The 16,255-nt window shown below is 31.8% G+C and overlaps 1 protein-coding gene across 8 annotated transcripts in view; it reads right to left on the bottom strand.

The window, feature by feature from the left end:
• Positions 1-16,255, bottom strand: part of Lcorl (ligand dependent nuclear receptor corepressor like) — a 149,884-nt gene that overhangs the window by 95,463 nt on the left and 38,166 nt on the right. For 7 of the 8 annotated variants that reach the window (XM_046423861.2, XM_046423860.2, XM_046423864.2 and 4 more), the window contains exons 3-4: positions 8,048-8,127; positions 6,976-7,105 (exon numbers count right to left, since the gene is read on the bottom strand). In XM_046423861.2, the coding sequence (XP_046279817.1) occupies positions 6,976-7,105; positions 8,048-8,127 (210 nt within the window). Of the gene's footprint in view, positions 1-5,543; positions 5,591-6,975; positions 7,106-8,047; positions 8,128-16,255 lie in introns of all 8 variants that reach the window. The other variant, XM_046423868.2, reaches the window with a different exon arrangement.

The raw sequence follows: 16,255 nt of genomic DNA, 5'->3' as shown, positions 1-16,255 counted from the left end.
CTATTTCTTTCCAAAAGTTTTCAAAATACTTACTTCAAAAGGACACTAGGGCTGTGTAAAACCATTCAAAGAATAATTTAACAACTAAGCATTTCTGAAGGAAGTTTATAGTACTAATATATTTTCAGTATTTTTGTCTGATCTTCAGAACATGTTCAAATATTAGCACTCATCAACTGCAAGGAAGGACTCACTACATTTTTTTTTGTAAAGGTCAAGTGTACTATAGCTGTCAGTCAAGATTAAAAAAAACTGTGAATAGGTAATCATGACTTTAAAATCCTCTTTGATTTTTAAACCTTTCCTTTTCAAATAGTTTAAATGTGCTCAATTAACATATTGACATTAACTTGGTGTATAATTAAAACTATTCTAGGTACTAAAAATACAGTGAAACAGACAAAATTTCTGCCCAATTGGTTCTCATACTATAAAAGTAACAGATAAACAGATTTTAAAAGGGGCTCAGACTGAAAATAAATGGTAAAAGTGAAATAAGGCAAAAGAGAGCTACTGAAATGAATAATTCTATTTGAATGTTGAGTCAGAGCATGGTTAAGACAGGAGTAATGTCTGATGACGTCAAAGAATGAAAAATGTTCCCTGGTAGAAATAAGATTCCAGGTAAAGGTAATAGCAAGCATGAAGACCCTAATATAAGATAAGGCTAGCACATCTGAGAAAAAGCAGTCAGTAAATGGTCAAGAGAATAAACAACAAAAGATGTGATCAAGGAAGAGGCATAATTAGATTTTATTCTAAGTGACGTGCAAATTCCTCAGCTGCTTTTGGGCAGAGGAAAAATTGCCTGGTTTAAGCTTTAGATACATTATCTTGCTTTATGGGTAGAAAAATTATTGGTGAGGAGAGGAAAAAGTAGAAACAAAGATGAAAATATAAGCAAGTGACAACAGTTCTTTGAATAGAGTAGTAGCAAAAGAAATAATGAGACATGATCAGGTTTAGGATAAATTTCAAGGTAGAGACTTGATTTTTGGATGTAGGGTATAAGAGACAGTGAAAAATGAAGAAAAGCTCCTTCCTAGCTGTGGAGCTTGGTCAATCGAGTCAAGAGTGGTACCTTTTATTAAAACAGGAAAGGCTGAAGTAGGGGAAAAGATTAAAATCAAGTATTCTGTTCTAGGTAATTCTGAGATGTAATTAGATATTCTAAGAAGAAATAAAAGCAGTTAGATATATAACTGATTGCCAGAGGGTAAAACTGGAGAAAAGGTCAGGATTAGACTAATATTTAGATATTATCAGCACACACATGACAATTAAAGCCATATAACTGAAAGAGTCCATCAAGTGAGTGAAGATAAATCAAGAAAAGAAGACAGTTGAGGACCAACTCTTGTGGCTTTTCAGTATTTAGAGATCAAGAAGAAATCCAGCAAGAAGCATGTGAAATGAGCAATTCACAAGAAAGGAAAATAATAAGAATCAAAAGGATTACAATTTCCAAGAAACCAAAAAAGGAAAGTGATTTAACTTTTAGACATGATGCTGAAGAAGATAAATACTAATTGGTTTTTCTTTAAAAAGGACAAGACGGAAACACAACGAAATTGATAAAACAATTTTAATGGAATGAAAGGGAAGAAAGTTTAATCAGGAAGGACAGAAAAGAGAAATTGAGATGGTAAATGTACGGATAATAACAAATAGTTATTAAACTCCTACTTTATGCCAAGTCCTGGAGATGTACCACTTAGCCAAAAGAACAAAAATCATACAGAATACAGACAATAAATTAATTAGTTAAATGATAAAAGGTGATTGTGCTACAAAAAGGAAAGGCGACTTTTAGTTGCTGGAGGTATAAACAGAGATGTGTAAAATAAGTACTGTAAAGATAGGAAACCAAGACATGACTGGGTATTTAACTCTAGTCAAGTTCAAATGTTGTGCAATAAATGGGAAATTAACACAGGTGTTTTAGTCAGTTTTTTTGCTGCCATGACCAAAAGACCTGACGAGAACAATTAAAGGAAGAAAAGTTTATTTGGGAGCTCGCGGTTTCAGAGGTCTTAGTCCACAGATGACCAGAGACAGGGTCTTACTAAGTTGTTGAGGCCGCAAACTTGTGATTGCCCTGTCTCAGCTTCCTAAATAGCTGGAATTACAGATGTGCATCACCATATCCAACTTGTTCTTAACAGTTAATTTCTAAGTTCTCTGATGTGTCATTTCTGCATATGATGTCAACTGTGAGTTTAATTTTTTTTCCCTAGAAGGCTAGACAATTGACATAATGCAGTCTGTTGAAAAGTCTAGAATACTTTTACTAAGTTTATATGCCCCCTTTATTATAAGCTATATTTCAGTATGTTTTTGGGTTGTCCTTCTATCTTTTCTGAGTAATGTGTTCCAAAGTAATGTCTATATCTATGTCAAAACACACTGTTTAATTGCTTTATATTATGTTCTGATAATTAGTAAATCAAGTCTCATTATTACTTTTTTAAAAAATTAACTTGCTAATCACTGCTGTTTTTTTCACATGTATTTGAGAACCAACTTGTCAATGTCTATAATGCTGAATCTTCCTATTTAAAAATATAGAACAGAATTTCATGTATACAGGTTTTTAAATACCCTTTCAGGAAAATCTTGCATGTTTCCTATTTCTACATAAAAATATATTTTGTTGCTATTATGAATTATAATATCCTTTTATTTTGTTTTGCAGTTCATCATTGCTAAAGTTAAAAAAAAACCTGCTGGTTTTGTATATTGACTTTTGAATCTGATTACATTATAATGTTAAAATATATTCTTAAATTAAAAAAAAAAACCTATCACTTAAAAGATAGCTGCATTAAGTGAAAAGCAATCTAAAAGATTAACACTCTAAGAAACTAAACACTATCATCAGTCATAGTCCATTTGGTTAGTGAATTTAGTTAGTATTTATTTCATACTTTAGTATAAAGCTTAAACATTAAGAGTTTGAATGGAAAATGGCCTGTGTTCCAAAAAAGCATGGGAAACTTTATATATAAAACCTGGCTATCATTTAATTTAAGGGGGTTAATAAGAGCTATCAAATAATTTTTCAAATAACTTCATCAAATCCAACAATATCATCTTTAGGAAAAACAACAAAAACAAAACACCCCACCATACCACAATAGTTTTTATATGACTGTTACATTTATGGGAATAAATAAAAGACGAGCAGGAAAAAAAAAATGGATCAAGAAGAGCTTCATTTTATTATATATTTAACAATATGTTGCACTTAGGTACCATGTCCGTACTATTTGTCCGATTTAGTCAAGTCCAAGAGTTTTAATTTAAAAATAAAAGAGACATCTTCCTAAATGGAAGCCAGTGACTTGCACACTTCAGGTGTGATCCGAGAATACGAAGCTAAAAGCAAAGTAATTTAGTTTACATTTCATGTAGATAGTTTTGGACAGATATTTGAATGTATAGGTCCAGGTCTATCCACTTTCAAAACATGTTGAATGACATTCAGACAATATTCACAGCAATATTTACAATGTAGGAAAAGAAACTATATGTACATGCTAAATGTACATGCTAAATAATTTACTTGGATATAAATAATAACTGGATATAGTTTAACTTAGTACTAATTAATGCATTCAAGAAATATTTACTAAGGATCTAGGATGTGACAGGTAATGTCCCAGATGCTGAGGTTCTGGAATAAACTAAATAAAATCCATATCATCATGGAGATTTCATTTTATTCTAGCATGCTAGTTAACTTTAAAGTTAACTTCTAGAAGGAATTCAATTTTGAAATAGTTCTAAAGTAAAGTACATATAAAACTAGTTAAAAATTCACTTTTGGACTAGGACATTCCTCCCCTATTCTATGTTTAACATTTTAAGAGCATTTTCTACTAGCTTCTAATTACAAGAGACTGTATGAGCTGTATTTAGATGAGGTAAAAAGCTTTCTCCATTCACAAAGAAGGTCTAATGTCACTGGCATTTCCATAATCTGTGTATTATTAAATACTAAGAGAACTAATCATTAAAAAGGAGAAACATAATATATAGTAGTTCATATAAAAGAAAAATAATAATTCAAATAAAACAAATTCTAATCCTAGGCTACTAAACATCAGAGAATGGAAAGTTCTCTCTCTCTCTTTTTTTCTTTTGCATAATCCTGGGGATCAAACCCAGTGCCTAGCACATACCAGCAAGCCCTCTTCCACTGAACTACATTTATCAGCCCATTTTTTTTCTACTTAATATTTTTTTTAAATGAGATGCTTTTCACATAGAACAGCTTTCATATCATTAATTTCTTCTTGAAAGGTACAGACATTTCTTCAAATGTTCATAACACAGAACTAAAAGATATGCTATTTAATTTTACTAAGCTTCATTGTCCCTACCTGTTAACATGATAGTAAGAGTACCTACCTCTTATTATTGTTTTGGAATTGAATGAGGTAATAAGGCATATAAAAGGCTAAGCACTCAATCATAATTGATAATATCAGTTATCACTGTTATTCCAGGTATTAATAGTCTCAAATACAGTTTATATTTATCATTAGCACCATCCCAAGTTGGAAAACTCAAAAACGCTGGGTGTGGTGGCTCGTGCCTATAATCCCAGTGGCTCAGGAGGCTGAGTCAGCAGGATTGCAAATTCAAAGCCAGCCTCAGCAACTTAGTGAAGCCCTAAGCAACTGTCTCTACATAAAAATTTTTTTAAAGGGCTAGAGATGTGGCTCAGTGGTTAAGTGCCCCTGGGTTCAGTCCCTGGTACCCCCCCTAAAAAAAAAAATAAAACAAAACCCAAAAAACTAACTCAATAAACAAAATTCAATAGGATAGTCAAAAAATATATGGTTTGCAAGAGAGGATCAACATGGGATGTACCTCAATCTAAACAATGGATTTTCAAGAATCAGCAATAAAATGCTACCAATATCCATAATTTCTACTAAAAATGACTGAATCTGGGAAAATTTCAAAAAACCAAAGTTTCATTGACAAGATGCTTCATCAATATTTATCTGCAATTCCAAAGACCTAGAAGTATTTTCTGTCTTTAAAAACATATTTCTTGCCTTTTATTTCAAAGTAAACTTAAGAGTAGAATTCAAAATACAAACAACAAACCAGTAAATGGAGTTAAGACCATTAAAAATTAAGATTTTAATTTTTTAAAAAAAGATATTATCTCTACCTCCAATCTGGACAAACCATATTGGACTCTCAAATTATTCTATTTGGTGGCGGCGGGGGGTGGGGTGAGAGGGTGGGAGGACAACAAAAACTCAAGTAAAAGGCTGGGGATGTGACCCAGTGGTAGAGTGCTTCCCATAAATAAACAAACAAAACCCCCAGTAAACAGAAAAACTTACATTTTAACTTAATCTGAAAAGTGATGATGGACTACAAATGAAGGAATTAACAAATTTAAGACCTGAAGTAAAGCAAAAACACTAATAAGAATCTTCAATTTAAAAACTCTGCAATTTTTCAAAGGATCTTGAAGAAAACCCAAATGGAGAGGTCACTAAATATCCAAGAACACTCACCCAACCATTGGTAGAAGACCTCTTGGAGACCCAGATGCTTGAATCAGCTGAAATAGTACCAAGTTTTTACTGATTACTCTTAATAGGGCAATGGAGCACAGGCTAACTCCATATTATCAAAAATTAAAGGTTATTATTATTAATTCCAGTTACTACCATTACAAAAAATTCCAAGGAAAAGGACAATGAGTAATAAATTCCAAGGTTAATAAAATTTATGTGTGCATATGTGCAAATGTGTATATTCCCTCCAGTTCTCTTAGTGCTGTAAGTCTGATTACTAAGTCTCATAAGTACATTGGCAGAAAAAAAAAAATTTTAAGCTAATATTATAAAATTCTTAAAGAATTTAAGAATGTAAAGTATTTTTAACATTGGTTCAGATAGAAAATTTTGACAAAAGAATCTGCTTTTTTAATGATAATGCAAATTCCTCCACACTTAAGCACTTCAGTAACACAGGAAAAGGTTTAAAACCAATACAATTCTTTAGGCCTTTGAGTTACACTAAAGATTGTTCTAATCAGAGGAATCTCATATTTCAACACATAAAGGAACTCAATAACACTATAAAAGACCCTCAAAGTTGAAGACTATTTTCAACATTATTGATTAAAACATGAAAGTTATCAATTAATAGAAAATATCTAATGGTATCTAATTCTAACAAGAAATTAAAAAGAATCGACACTCCAGGTTGAGAAGATAGTTATGTATTTATCTCTAGAAGCTGAGGGACAGGATTAATCACACCCACCAAAAAAACACCATAACTTTATTCCAAAGTTCTATACGTTAAGATTTAAAACAAAATTTAAAAAACATTCTTCTACTAAGGGAATGGCCAAGAACAAAAACTGAAGATTCTAATTTTCCCAAGTAACTAAAATATAAAAACTACTTACTGCTCGACATATTCGGGACAAGTAATGAACAACTAAAGAATACTCATTTTGTTTGAACAGTTTAAACAAACAAGTAAAAAAGAATATATTTCTAACGTCAAGTAAGCATATTCAAGTTAACAAATAAATACTGAAATAGGATGCCAGCAAATACACTCCAACCTAGCTGTTAAATGACTTAACTGTTACATATTAGGGATAAGCTTGCAATATAATATATGTATAATTTATTGAACATCCAAACTAAGGAAAACCAAAAGCATAAAAAAAATGTTTTTAAAAGGTTCCTCTAACAGAGAAGAATGTATGATAAAGTCAGGAAGAGATGTGAGAATACCAGAAAGAAATGCTTAATATAAGATTAGCACTAAGGAAGATTAAGAATCCTATTATCCCTAAAAATATGAAGAAAAAGGGTAAAGAAATGATTTAGAGAACAGGAATTGACATAAAAAATGACTGTGAGAAAAATTCAAACATTTTAGAACTCTATTGCAAATTTAAATGACAAAATATACCAATATTACCTTTCTTTCGAAAGAGTGCATTTAGGTAATTTTCTGCTTGGCATTCAATCTTATCAGTGTTGGACTGGCCCTGAGATGATAGCTCCTCCGTTGGTGTTGACTGTGAAGAATCAAGAGATGGTATACAATCCTAAGATTACAAGAAAAACAACATACTAAATTACTTTTATTAAAACATCGAATTCCATTAAAAATGGCAAAAAAATTTCTCTAAATGTTAAATTGTTCTAATTTATGCATATTAACTTATATAAAAAAAAAACATAAAAAATTCAGGTCACGAGTTAGGAAAAAGGAAATTTATCTGATAGAGGGCCCAAACAGCTATTCCTTAGCAAAAATAAATTAAAAAAAAAAAAAAAGAGAGCAGACACAATAGAAAATGTTACAAATAAATTAACTATATGGCATACCAGCAAGCTAATCCAAAGAGGTTTTTTTTTTTCTTTCTATTTAAAACAACACAACAGATATGTTTACCCACTAATCTGAACAAAGTCAGTACAAATTTTCTTCTGAGTCCTTCTCATAAAAATAGATAGGAGTCATGATATCTACCATCCAAGAAGAAGTAGATTATATGGTTTATGTTCTGGATATAGCAGACACTGACATATTTCAACATTTACCCAGGAAATATTTATGACAACCAAAAGACTTCAGAAGTGAGTGAAAGGCTAAAAGATAGTAGCAGCATATCATCTCCTAACTATTGATTCCTTAAAAAATTATCCTGTAGGGTGACTGTAGGGTGGCCTCAGACCCAACTAGGCTTTCATGCTTATCCTTCTATACGTAACTAACAAAATGACCTGAAGTGAATTTCATGAGTCAGAGAATAATAAGGGAAAAAATGTGAAATAAGTCAAAGATAAATTTTCTAGGATTTTTCACCTGCAAAGCTAAACTAAATATTGGACTTTCAACATAAGACTTTAAAATATTCTTTTCATTTAGTAAAATTGTTTTATAACTTTTACCAGGTAACATTTTTTCAGAAGAAATTAAGTTAAAAGAAGCATGTTATAATTGTACAATTAATTTACAAATAATTTATGGCACTATAACTTACACTGACTGCTTCTCTCTGTAGGTTACAAAATGAGCATTTTTCATCCATAGACCAGTCAGTCAGCTCTTCTGGTTCACAGTCTTTAAAAGAGGAAAAATATTCATTAAAATACATTAATCTTATTAAAATCAATAAAATTACCACTCTCCACAGCAATGGCAAGAAAAAAAGACAAGAAAAATTTAAAAATAAACAAGAAATATAAACACCTAACTAGTAATAGTTAAGGGAGAAGGCCTAACTTCAAAATTGAACTATGATATCTATCGAGAAAGAAATAATCAGAGGCCAGAAAGAGAATAATTTTACACTCTATTTTTTAATATTTATTTTTTAGTTGTAATTGTACACAATATCTTTATTTTATTTATTCATCTTTTTGTTAAGGTTCGAACCCAAAGGCCTTGCATGTGCTAGGAAAGTGCTCTAACACGAGTCACAACCCCAGCCCTAATTTTACACTCTTTAAAAACAAAATAGCAAGAACAGTGAGTTGTGTCATCATAAATTAACAAATTTCCTACAATAGGGTTTTTTTTGGGGGGTGGGTACCAGGGATTCAACCCAGGGGCCTTAACCACTGAGCCACATCCCCAGCCTTTCTTTATATTTTAATTAAAAACAAAGTCTCACTGAGTCGCTAAGTGCCTCCATAATTTGCTGAGGCTAGCTTTGAACTTGTGATCTTCCTGCCTTAGCCTCCCAAGTTGCTGAGATTACAGAGGTGAGCCACCATGCTGGCTCATACAATAGGGTTTTAAGTATCACGGAACATTTTCAAAGACTCAATTTATCACTGTTCATTAATTTTACTTTTATTGGGCTGGGGTTGTGGCTCAGCAGTAGAGTGCTTGCCTAGCACATTCAAGGCCCTGGGTTCGATCCTCAGCACCACATGAAAATAAAGAAAATAAAAGTATTGTGTACAACTATTTAAATTTTTTTTTTTTTTACTTTTATTTTCCCTAAGAAAGAAACCAGAACAAAAATGGAGACATGGGGAAGAAAGGAATAGATTTTGTGCAACATACAATAGAGAAATAGAAGGAAGTCAAAGTTCACAGATTTGAGACAATGAAATGATGCCTAAAAAAACAAGTACCAAGCCACAGCTCAAAAATCACATCAGATATCTGTGATATTTTTGAAGACTTTATTATAAGATAGTAAAAAAATCAGTTAAACAAATAAGGCATATTATTCAATACAAAATGTGTTTTTTCAGAAGGCTACTCCTTATAATCCAATGGTTGAACCGCTGGTTGAAATATATTAAAAAGTTTATGAAAAACAAAAATATTTTCTACTCAAGAAATTTGATGAAAGTATAACACCACTCTAACTATATTTAGAAGAGACACTGATTTTCAAAATTAACCTTGCAGTAGACTAGCCCTCCATTTTTTCCCCAAATAAATTCAACAAAATTTTTATTGTCTGAGGCAGTTACATGGCAATTAATCTGAAAAACCTTGATATGCTACAGAAATTTCTCATTGTTTTGAATACACTATGATACTGAATAAAGTACAGAGAAATAGATTACTTTTTTGAGAATGATAATGAATAAATACTAGTAAGAACCAGCCCCTATGACCCTGCCCCCAACACCAATCCGAATATAGAAATAGAAGATAATAGGTTGGAAGTAGTATAGGGTAGTAATCGCTCCCTTTGATTTCCACAGTGGTCAACAAATAGTAATATTTACATAAATGTGGAAAGGGTAAGAAATGGTTATGGTCCAGGATAATGTAATAAAAAATATAACTAGATTTGAAGTCTCTGAAAATCTGGGATGAAAACACTTTTGTAAATAGTTGTGACCTTTTTAAACCACAAAAGTATTTTGTTTTAATTGCCTTATGTGTAAAATGAGAAAATGTGTAAAATCACCTAACTCATTTGTAAATCAATTGAAGAAAAGTATGAAAATGTTATCAAGTATAAAACATCACACAAAGGCTAGTCTTTAATGACTTTAAGACAATTGTGAATTGAAGGAAAAAACATGCAGAGAATACATCATTTATTTTTAGTTTTTTTTTTTTAATAGGACTACTTCAAGGTAACACTAATTAAAACAAATACCTACACAGTTAAACAAAGTGGCACTGAATAATCAATTGACTAAATAAAAGCCATTAAAATTTGCAAAATTCAAAAATTTACAGGATTACTTACAAATATTTAATAATTACTCTTTGATAGTAATTTTTTATTTTCAGCCCAAATAAATGGTGATGAGATACATTTTTTCTATATGGGAAAGTAGATTTGAAAAATCAACTATAGACCAGATAGTTCCTCTCCTAAGACTATCTTCTCATGTCATTAAAAATAAAATACATATTAATTATATCTCAGAGACTGACAGTACATCACATATTTCTAATATAAGTTAACTTCCATTTTGAAATGTTAATACATGTAGGCATAAGCTCAAAAGATATTACATAATGTACTTTATACAAAAGAAATGATGGTAAATGACTGACAAAGATCAATCTTTCCATCTTTCCTTGTAACTGGGTATGCCTCAAATCAATTAATAGTCCATCTCCAATCATATTATCTAATCTACAGAAAGTTAACAGACTAAAATGAGAGAAACTTGGTACTGAAACAAGAGCTTTTTTACATGTTAGATGTGACCTCAGACAAGTAAAACTTATACATATTTGCAAAATGAGAATAATATTACAGCTGTAGTAAATATTAAAACACCTAAATCCAAAATGTTACTTTCATTTTCTTCTAAACAATCTTACTTTTTAAAAATTTGTCATTACTATTCATTCACAGGATATAAATTTAGACTTCCCAAGGGGAAAGTCCAATGAAAAGTCGAGGGAGGTGGGGGATGTGAGCTAGACTTTTCATGAATATTATCAAACACTGGGGGTAAATATGATTTTATGGAAAAGGCTAAACAGTGGATAGCACCATTAAAAATAATTTTTCATTATGAAACAAGATACTATATTGAAAAGTACAAAAGAAAAAAGAAAAATTGCAATACCATCATGCAGAAATAATTGACATTTACTATATTTCCACTCAGTTTATATTCTAGGCTTTTTAAAAAATTAGGATCACCTGGTTCTTTGAAAAGAAATTGATAACTCTCTAGCTAGATATATTAGGGAAAAACTCAAATTTTTAATATCAGAAAAAAATGAACCATCACTACTGATTCTGCAGATTTAAAATAAAGAAAAATTGTGAATAATTCATAAAATCTCTTACAAAGTTAATAAATTTTAGGTGAAATGGCCTAATTCCTCAACAGGTATAAGTTACCAAAAGTATAAACAGAAAAACTCAAAAGACCCTCATCTATTAAAGTAATTAAGTCAATAATTAAATACTTTCTAAACCAGAAGCACCAGCTCAGATGTTTCCTTTCCCTATAATCTCTTCCATAAAACAAAAAGCAGAGGAATTATTACCTTACTTGTTCTATGATTCCATCATTACCTATGGATAATTCCATCATTACATCTCACCCAAGAAGATATACAGATGGCAAATATGTACGTAGAAAAAAAACTTAATACTAAAGAGATCAATAGGGCGTTATAAAATTATATAAGACAACAACATACTACTACATCCCTATTATACAGGTTAAGTTAAAATTCAAATCAATGACCACATCAAATGCTAGTGGAGATGTGGAACAATAGGAAACTTCATTCACTGCTGGTGGGAATTTAAATGACACAGCTGTTTTTCAAGATACTCTGGCAGTTTCTAACAAACCTAAACATGGTCTCTCTACAATCTTACAATGATGCTCCTAGGAATTTACCAAAAATGAGTTAAAAATTTTTGTCTCTCATAAAATACTTGTTGCCTGTATTCTTCATAATTGCCATCTGACCATAGTGAGATGAATGAAGTCTTAGTTTTGATTTGCATTTCTCTAATTGCTAGAGATGTTGAATACTTTTTATATATTTGTTGATCAATTATATTTCTTCTTCTGTGAAGTGTCTGTTCAGTTCCTTAGTCCATTTATTGATTGGGTTATTTGATTGTTTGGTTTTAAGTTTTTTGAATTCTTTATATAGCCTAGAGATTAATGCTTTATCGGAGGTACATGTGGTAAAGATTTTCTCCCAATCTGTAGGCTCTCTCTTCACATTATTGTTTCCTCTGCTAAGAAGAAGCTTTTTAGTTGGGATCCATCCCATTTATTAATTCTTGATTCTACTTCTTGTGCTTTAGGAGTCTTGTTAAGGAAGTCAGATCCTAGGCCAACAAGGTGAAGAGTTGGGCCTCTTTTTTCTTCTATTAGGTGCAGGGTCTCTGTTCTAGTGCCTAAGTCTTTGATCCACTTTGAGTTGATTTTTGTGCAGGGTGAGAGACTGAGATTTAATTTCATTTTGCTACATACGAATTTCCAGTTTTACCAGCACCATTTGTTGAATAGGCTATCTTTTCTCCAGTGAATGTTTTTGGCACCCTTGTCTGGTATGAGATAACCATATTTATGTGGGTTTTTCTCTGTATCCTCTATTCTGTACCATTGGTCGACAAGTCTATTTTGGTGCCAATATCATGCCATTTTTGTTACTATACCTCTGCAAATTGGTGCAAGCACTATGGAAAGCAGTACGGAGATTCCTCAGAAAACTGGGAATGGAACCACCATTTAACCCAGCTATACCAAAGGACTTAAAATCAGCGTACAATAGTGATGCAGCCATGTCAATTTTTATTTCAGCTCAATTCACAATAGCTAAACTATGGAACCAACCTAGGTGTCCCTCAATAGATAAATGGATAAAGAAAATGTGGTATATATACTCAATGGAATATTACTCAGCTTTAAAGAACAGTAAAATTATGGCATTTGCCAGTAAATGGCTGGAGTTGGAAAATATCATGCTAAGTGAAATAAGCCAATCCCACAAAACCAAAGGCTGAATGTTTTCTCTACTATGCAGACACTAATTCACAATAAGGCAGGGGCAGGCACTAGGGAAGAACAGTGTTACCCTTAGATTAGGTAGAGAGAAGTGATGGGAAGAAAGTAGAATGAAACAGACATCATTACTGTATGTATATATGTGACGACATGACCAATATGATTCTGCAACATGTATACTCAGAAAAATGAAATTATATCCCATCTATGTATGATATATCGAAGTGCATAAATGCATTCTACTGTCTTGTATAACTAATTAAAACAAATAAAAATAACTTATATATGAACATTTAAGAGAAGCTTTTATTCATAATTACCAACACTTGAAAGTGACCAAATATCTGTAAACAGGAGAATGGATAAGCAAACTGTGGTATATACGCATAAGGCAAGTATTATTCAGCAATGAAGAGAAAACTGCTACTGAACCCCAAAAAGACAGAGACCCTTAAATACACACTACTAAGTAAAAGAAGCAAATCTGGGAAAGCAATATACTTTATCATCCCAAATGTATGACATTATAGAAAAGTCAAAGCTTTAGAGACAGTAAAAAGATCCACTGTTTTGCTCAGGTTGAGAGAGAAAGGGAAGGAATGAACAGTATAATACAAGAGATTTTTAGAGTTGTGATACCACTGGATATCATACCATAATGGTGGACATATGATACTGTATACTGGAAAAACTCACAGCTGTACAACACACAAAAAACGAGCCTAATGTAGATTTTCGACTTTTGGTAATGATAAGGTATCAATATTGGCTCAACAAAAGATATTAATATAGGAGCTATATATGGGAACTCTGTACTTTCTGCTCAATTATATTTATAAATGTAAAACTGCTCTAAATACATTAATTTAAAGTTGAAATCATAGGGGTTGGGTTTGTGGCTCAGCAGTAGTGCACTTGCCTGGCATGTGAGACACTGGGTTCAATTCTCAGCACCACGTATAAATAAATAAAATAAAGGTCTATCAACAACTACAAAAAAAATTGGAATCATATTATATAGTTAGGCTTATTTATCACAAATATTTACGATGTTCAAATGTACTTCTAAATAACTTTGAACAGGTAAGTTCAGTCCATCAAAGTATTATAATTTATAATTATAATATCCTATTGCTGAATATTTAAGCATGGTTCTCTAATTGTGGTACTACAAACACTATGATAATTAGATTAAGTCTTTACCTCATATAAGTATGCATCCATAGCTACATATGTGATTAAAGCTGATATAATTTATATAGCTAACAATAAAACAGTATTAAATCTCCGATTTTAGTTATATAATACAATAATTAATTCACATTAGAAAACTACTGGCAGCCCCCTTCCGCAAGAGAAGAAACTGGTCTAAATAAGACTTCAGAAAGGATGAAGCATGAAAGAAAATAAGAACAAATTTTTGCTTTACAAGTCCGATGTGGTCTGAAGTTTTCTTTCTTTGATGTTCTTTGCCTGATTTTGGAATCAGGGTGATACTGGCCTCTTAGAATGAGTTTGGAAATGATCCCTCTTTTTCTATTTTATGAAATAATTTGAAGAGTACAGGTATTAGTTCTCATTAAAGGTCTTATAGAATTCAGATGTGTATCCATCTGGTCCTGAGTTTTTCTTGGTTGGTAGGCTTCTGATGGCATCTTCTATTTCATTACTTGAAATTGATCTGTTTAAATTGTGTATATCATCCTGATTCAATTTGGGCAAATCATAAGACTCTACAAATTTGTCAATGCCTTCAATATTTTCTATTTTATTAGAGCACAAGTTTTCAAAATAACTTCTAATTATCTTCTGTATTTCTGTAGTGTCTGCTGTGATATTTCCTTTTTCATCATGTATGTTAGTAATTTGAGTTTTCTCCCTCCTTCTCTTCATTAGCAATAAATGGGCCAAGGAACTGAACAGACACTTCTCAGAAGACGATATACAATCAATCAACAAATATATGAAAAAATGTTCAACATCTCTAGCAATTAGAGAAATACAAATCTACTCTTAAGATTTCATCTCCTCCAGTAGGAATGGCAGCTATTAAGAATAGAAACAATAAGTGTTGGCAAGGATGTGGGAGGAAAAGGCACACTCATACATTGCTGGTGGGACTGCAAATTGGTGCAGCCAATAATGGAAAGCATTATGGAAATTTCTTGGAAATGGAACCACCATTTGACCCAGCTATCCCACTACTCAGTCTATACCAAAGGACTTAAAAACAGCATACTGCAAGGACACAGCCACATCAATATTTGTAGCAGCACAACTCACAATAGCTAAACTGTGGAACCAACCTATAAGTTAAATTAGCAAATCCCAAAAAAACAAGTGTGGAATGTTTTCTGATATAAGGATGCTGATTCATAATGGGGTTGGTGGGGGGCATGGGAGGATTAGACAAACTCTAGATAGAGCAAAGGGGAGGGAGGGAAGGGTGAGGGAATGGGGGTAGGAAAGAGTGAAATGAGATGAACATTGTTAGCCTAAGAACATGTATGAAGACACGAATGGTGTGACTCTACTTTGTATACAACCAGAGATATGAAAAATTGTGCTCTAATGTATAATATGAATTGTAATGCATCCTGCTGTCATATATAGTGAATTAGAATTAAAAATTTTTAAAAAATTTAAAAAGTCTTATGTGGCAGAAGAAGTGCATTTAAGGCAGATGGAGAAAGATAAGCACAAATAACTCTCCTTCCAAAAAAAAAAAAAAAAAAAAGCATGAGAGAGGATATAAAGTGCAACTCTTCTGGAAATAATAAATATGTGAAGTTTATGACATTCAAAGTTTCTTCCGAGACCTCAGTCCACAAATGAGAAAACAGTTATGCTTTCTTCAGAAGGGTGAGTCATGAGACAAACCAAAGAGAGAAAACTAGAACTTCTGCTTTGTTTCCAACAAATTCACAACTAGCAGAAATCAAAAACCTCTTTCAAAGACCATTTAATCTGGAGGTGGTTGTGAACTGAATTCAAGAATTAAAATGTAAACTTCTCAAAAGAATAGTATGTACGATATAAATGTCTCCAACTTCAAAACACAGTGTGCCAAAGTTGATTTTTAATGTAGAAGGATTAAATTTGGAATGTTTTTCTAAAGAGATTTGAAACTAAAAGTCTGTTTAATTTATATGTATCCTAAAACTATGCATTTAATCTCATAATTAAAAGTAATTTATAGGAATATACAAAAATTTTTTGCTACCCAATTTATTTGGCTCCTGTGTTGCTAACAGTAGTAACAGCTCAGATCT

This window comes from Marmota monax, unplaced genomic scaffold (assembly GCF_021218885.2).
Source record: "Marmota monax isolate L192 unplaced genomic scaffold, Marmota_monax_Labrador192_F-V1.1 WCK01_AAM20220418_F8-fsc00009, whole genome shotgun sequence".
In the NCBI taxonomy this organism is placed as follows: Eukaryota; Metazoa; Chordata; class Mammalia; order Rodentia; family Sciuridae; genus Marmota; species Marmota monax.
The sequence above is the reverse complement of the archived record's forward strand: the minus strand, read 5'-3'. Positions and strand labels throughout refer to the sequence as shown.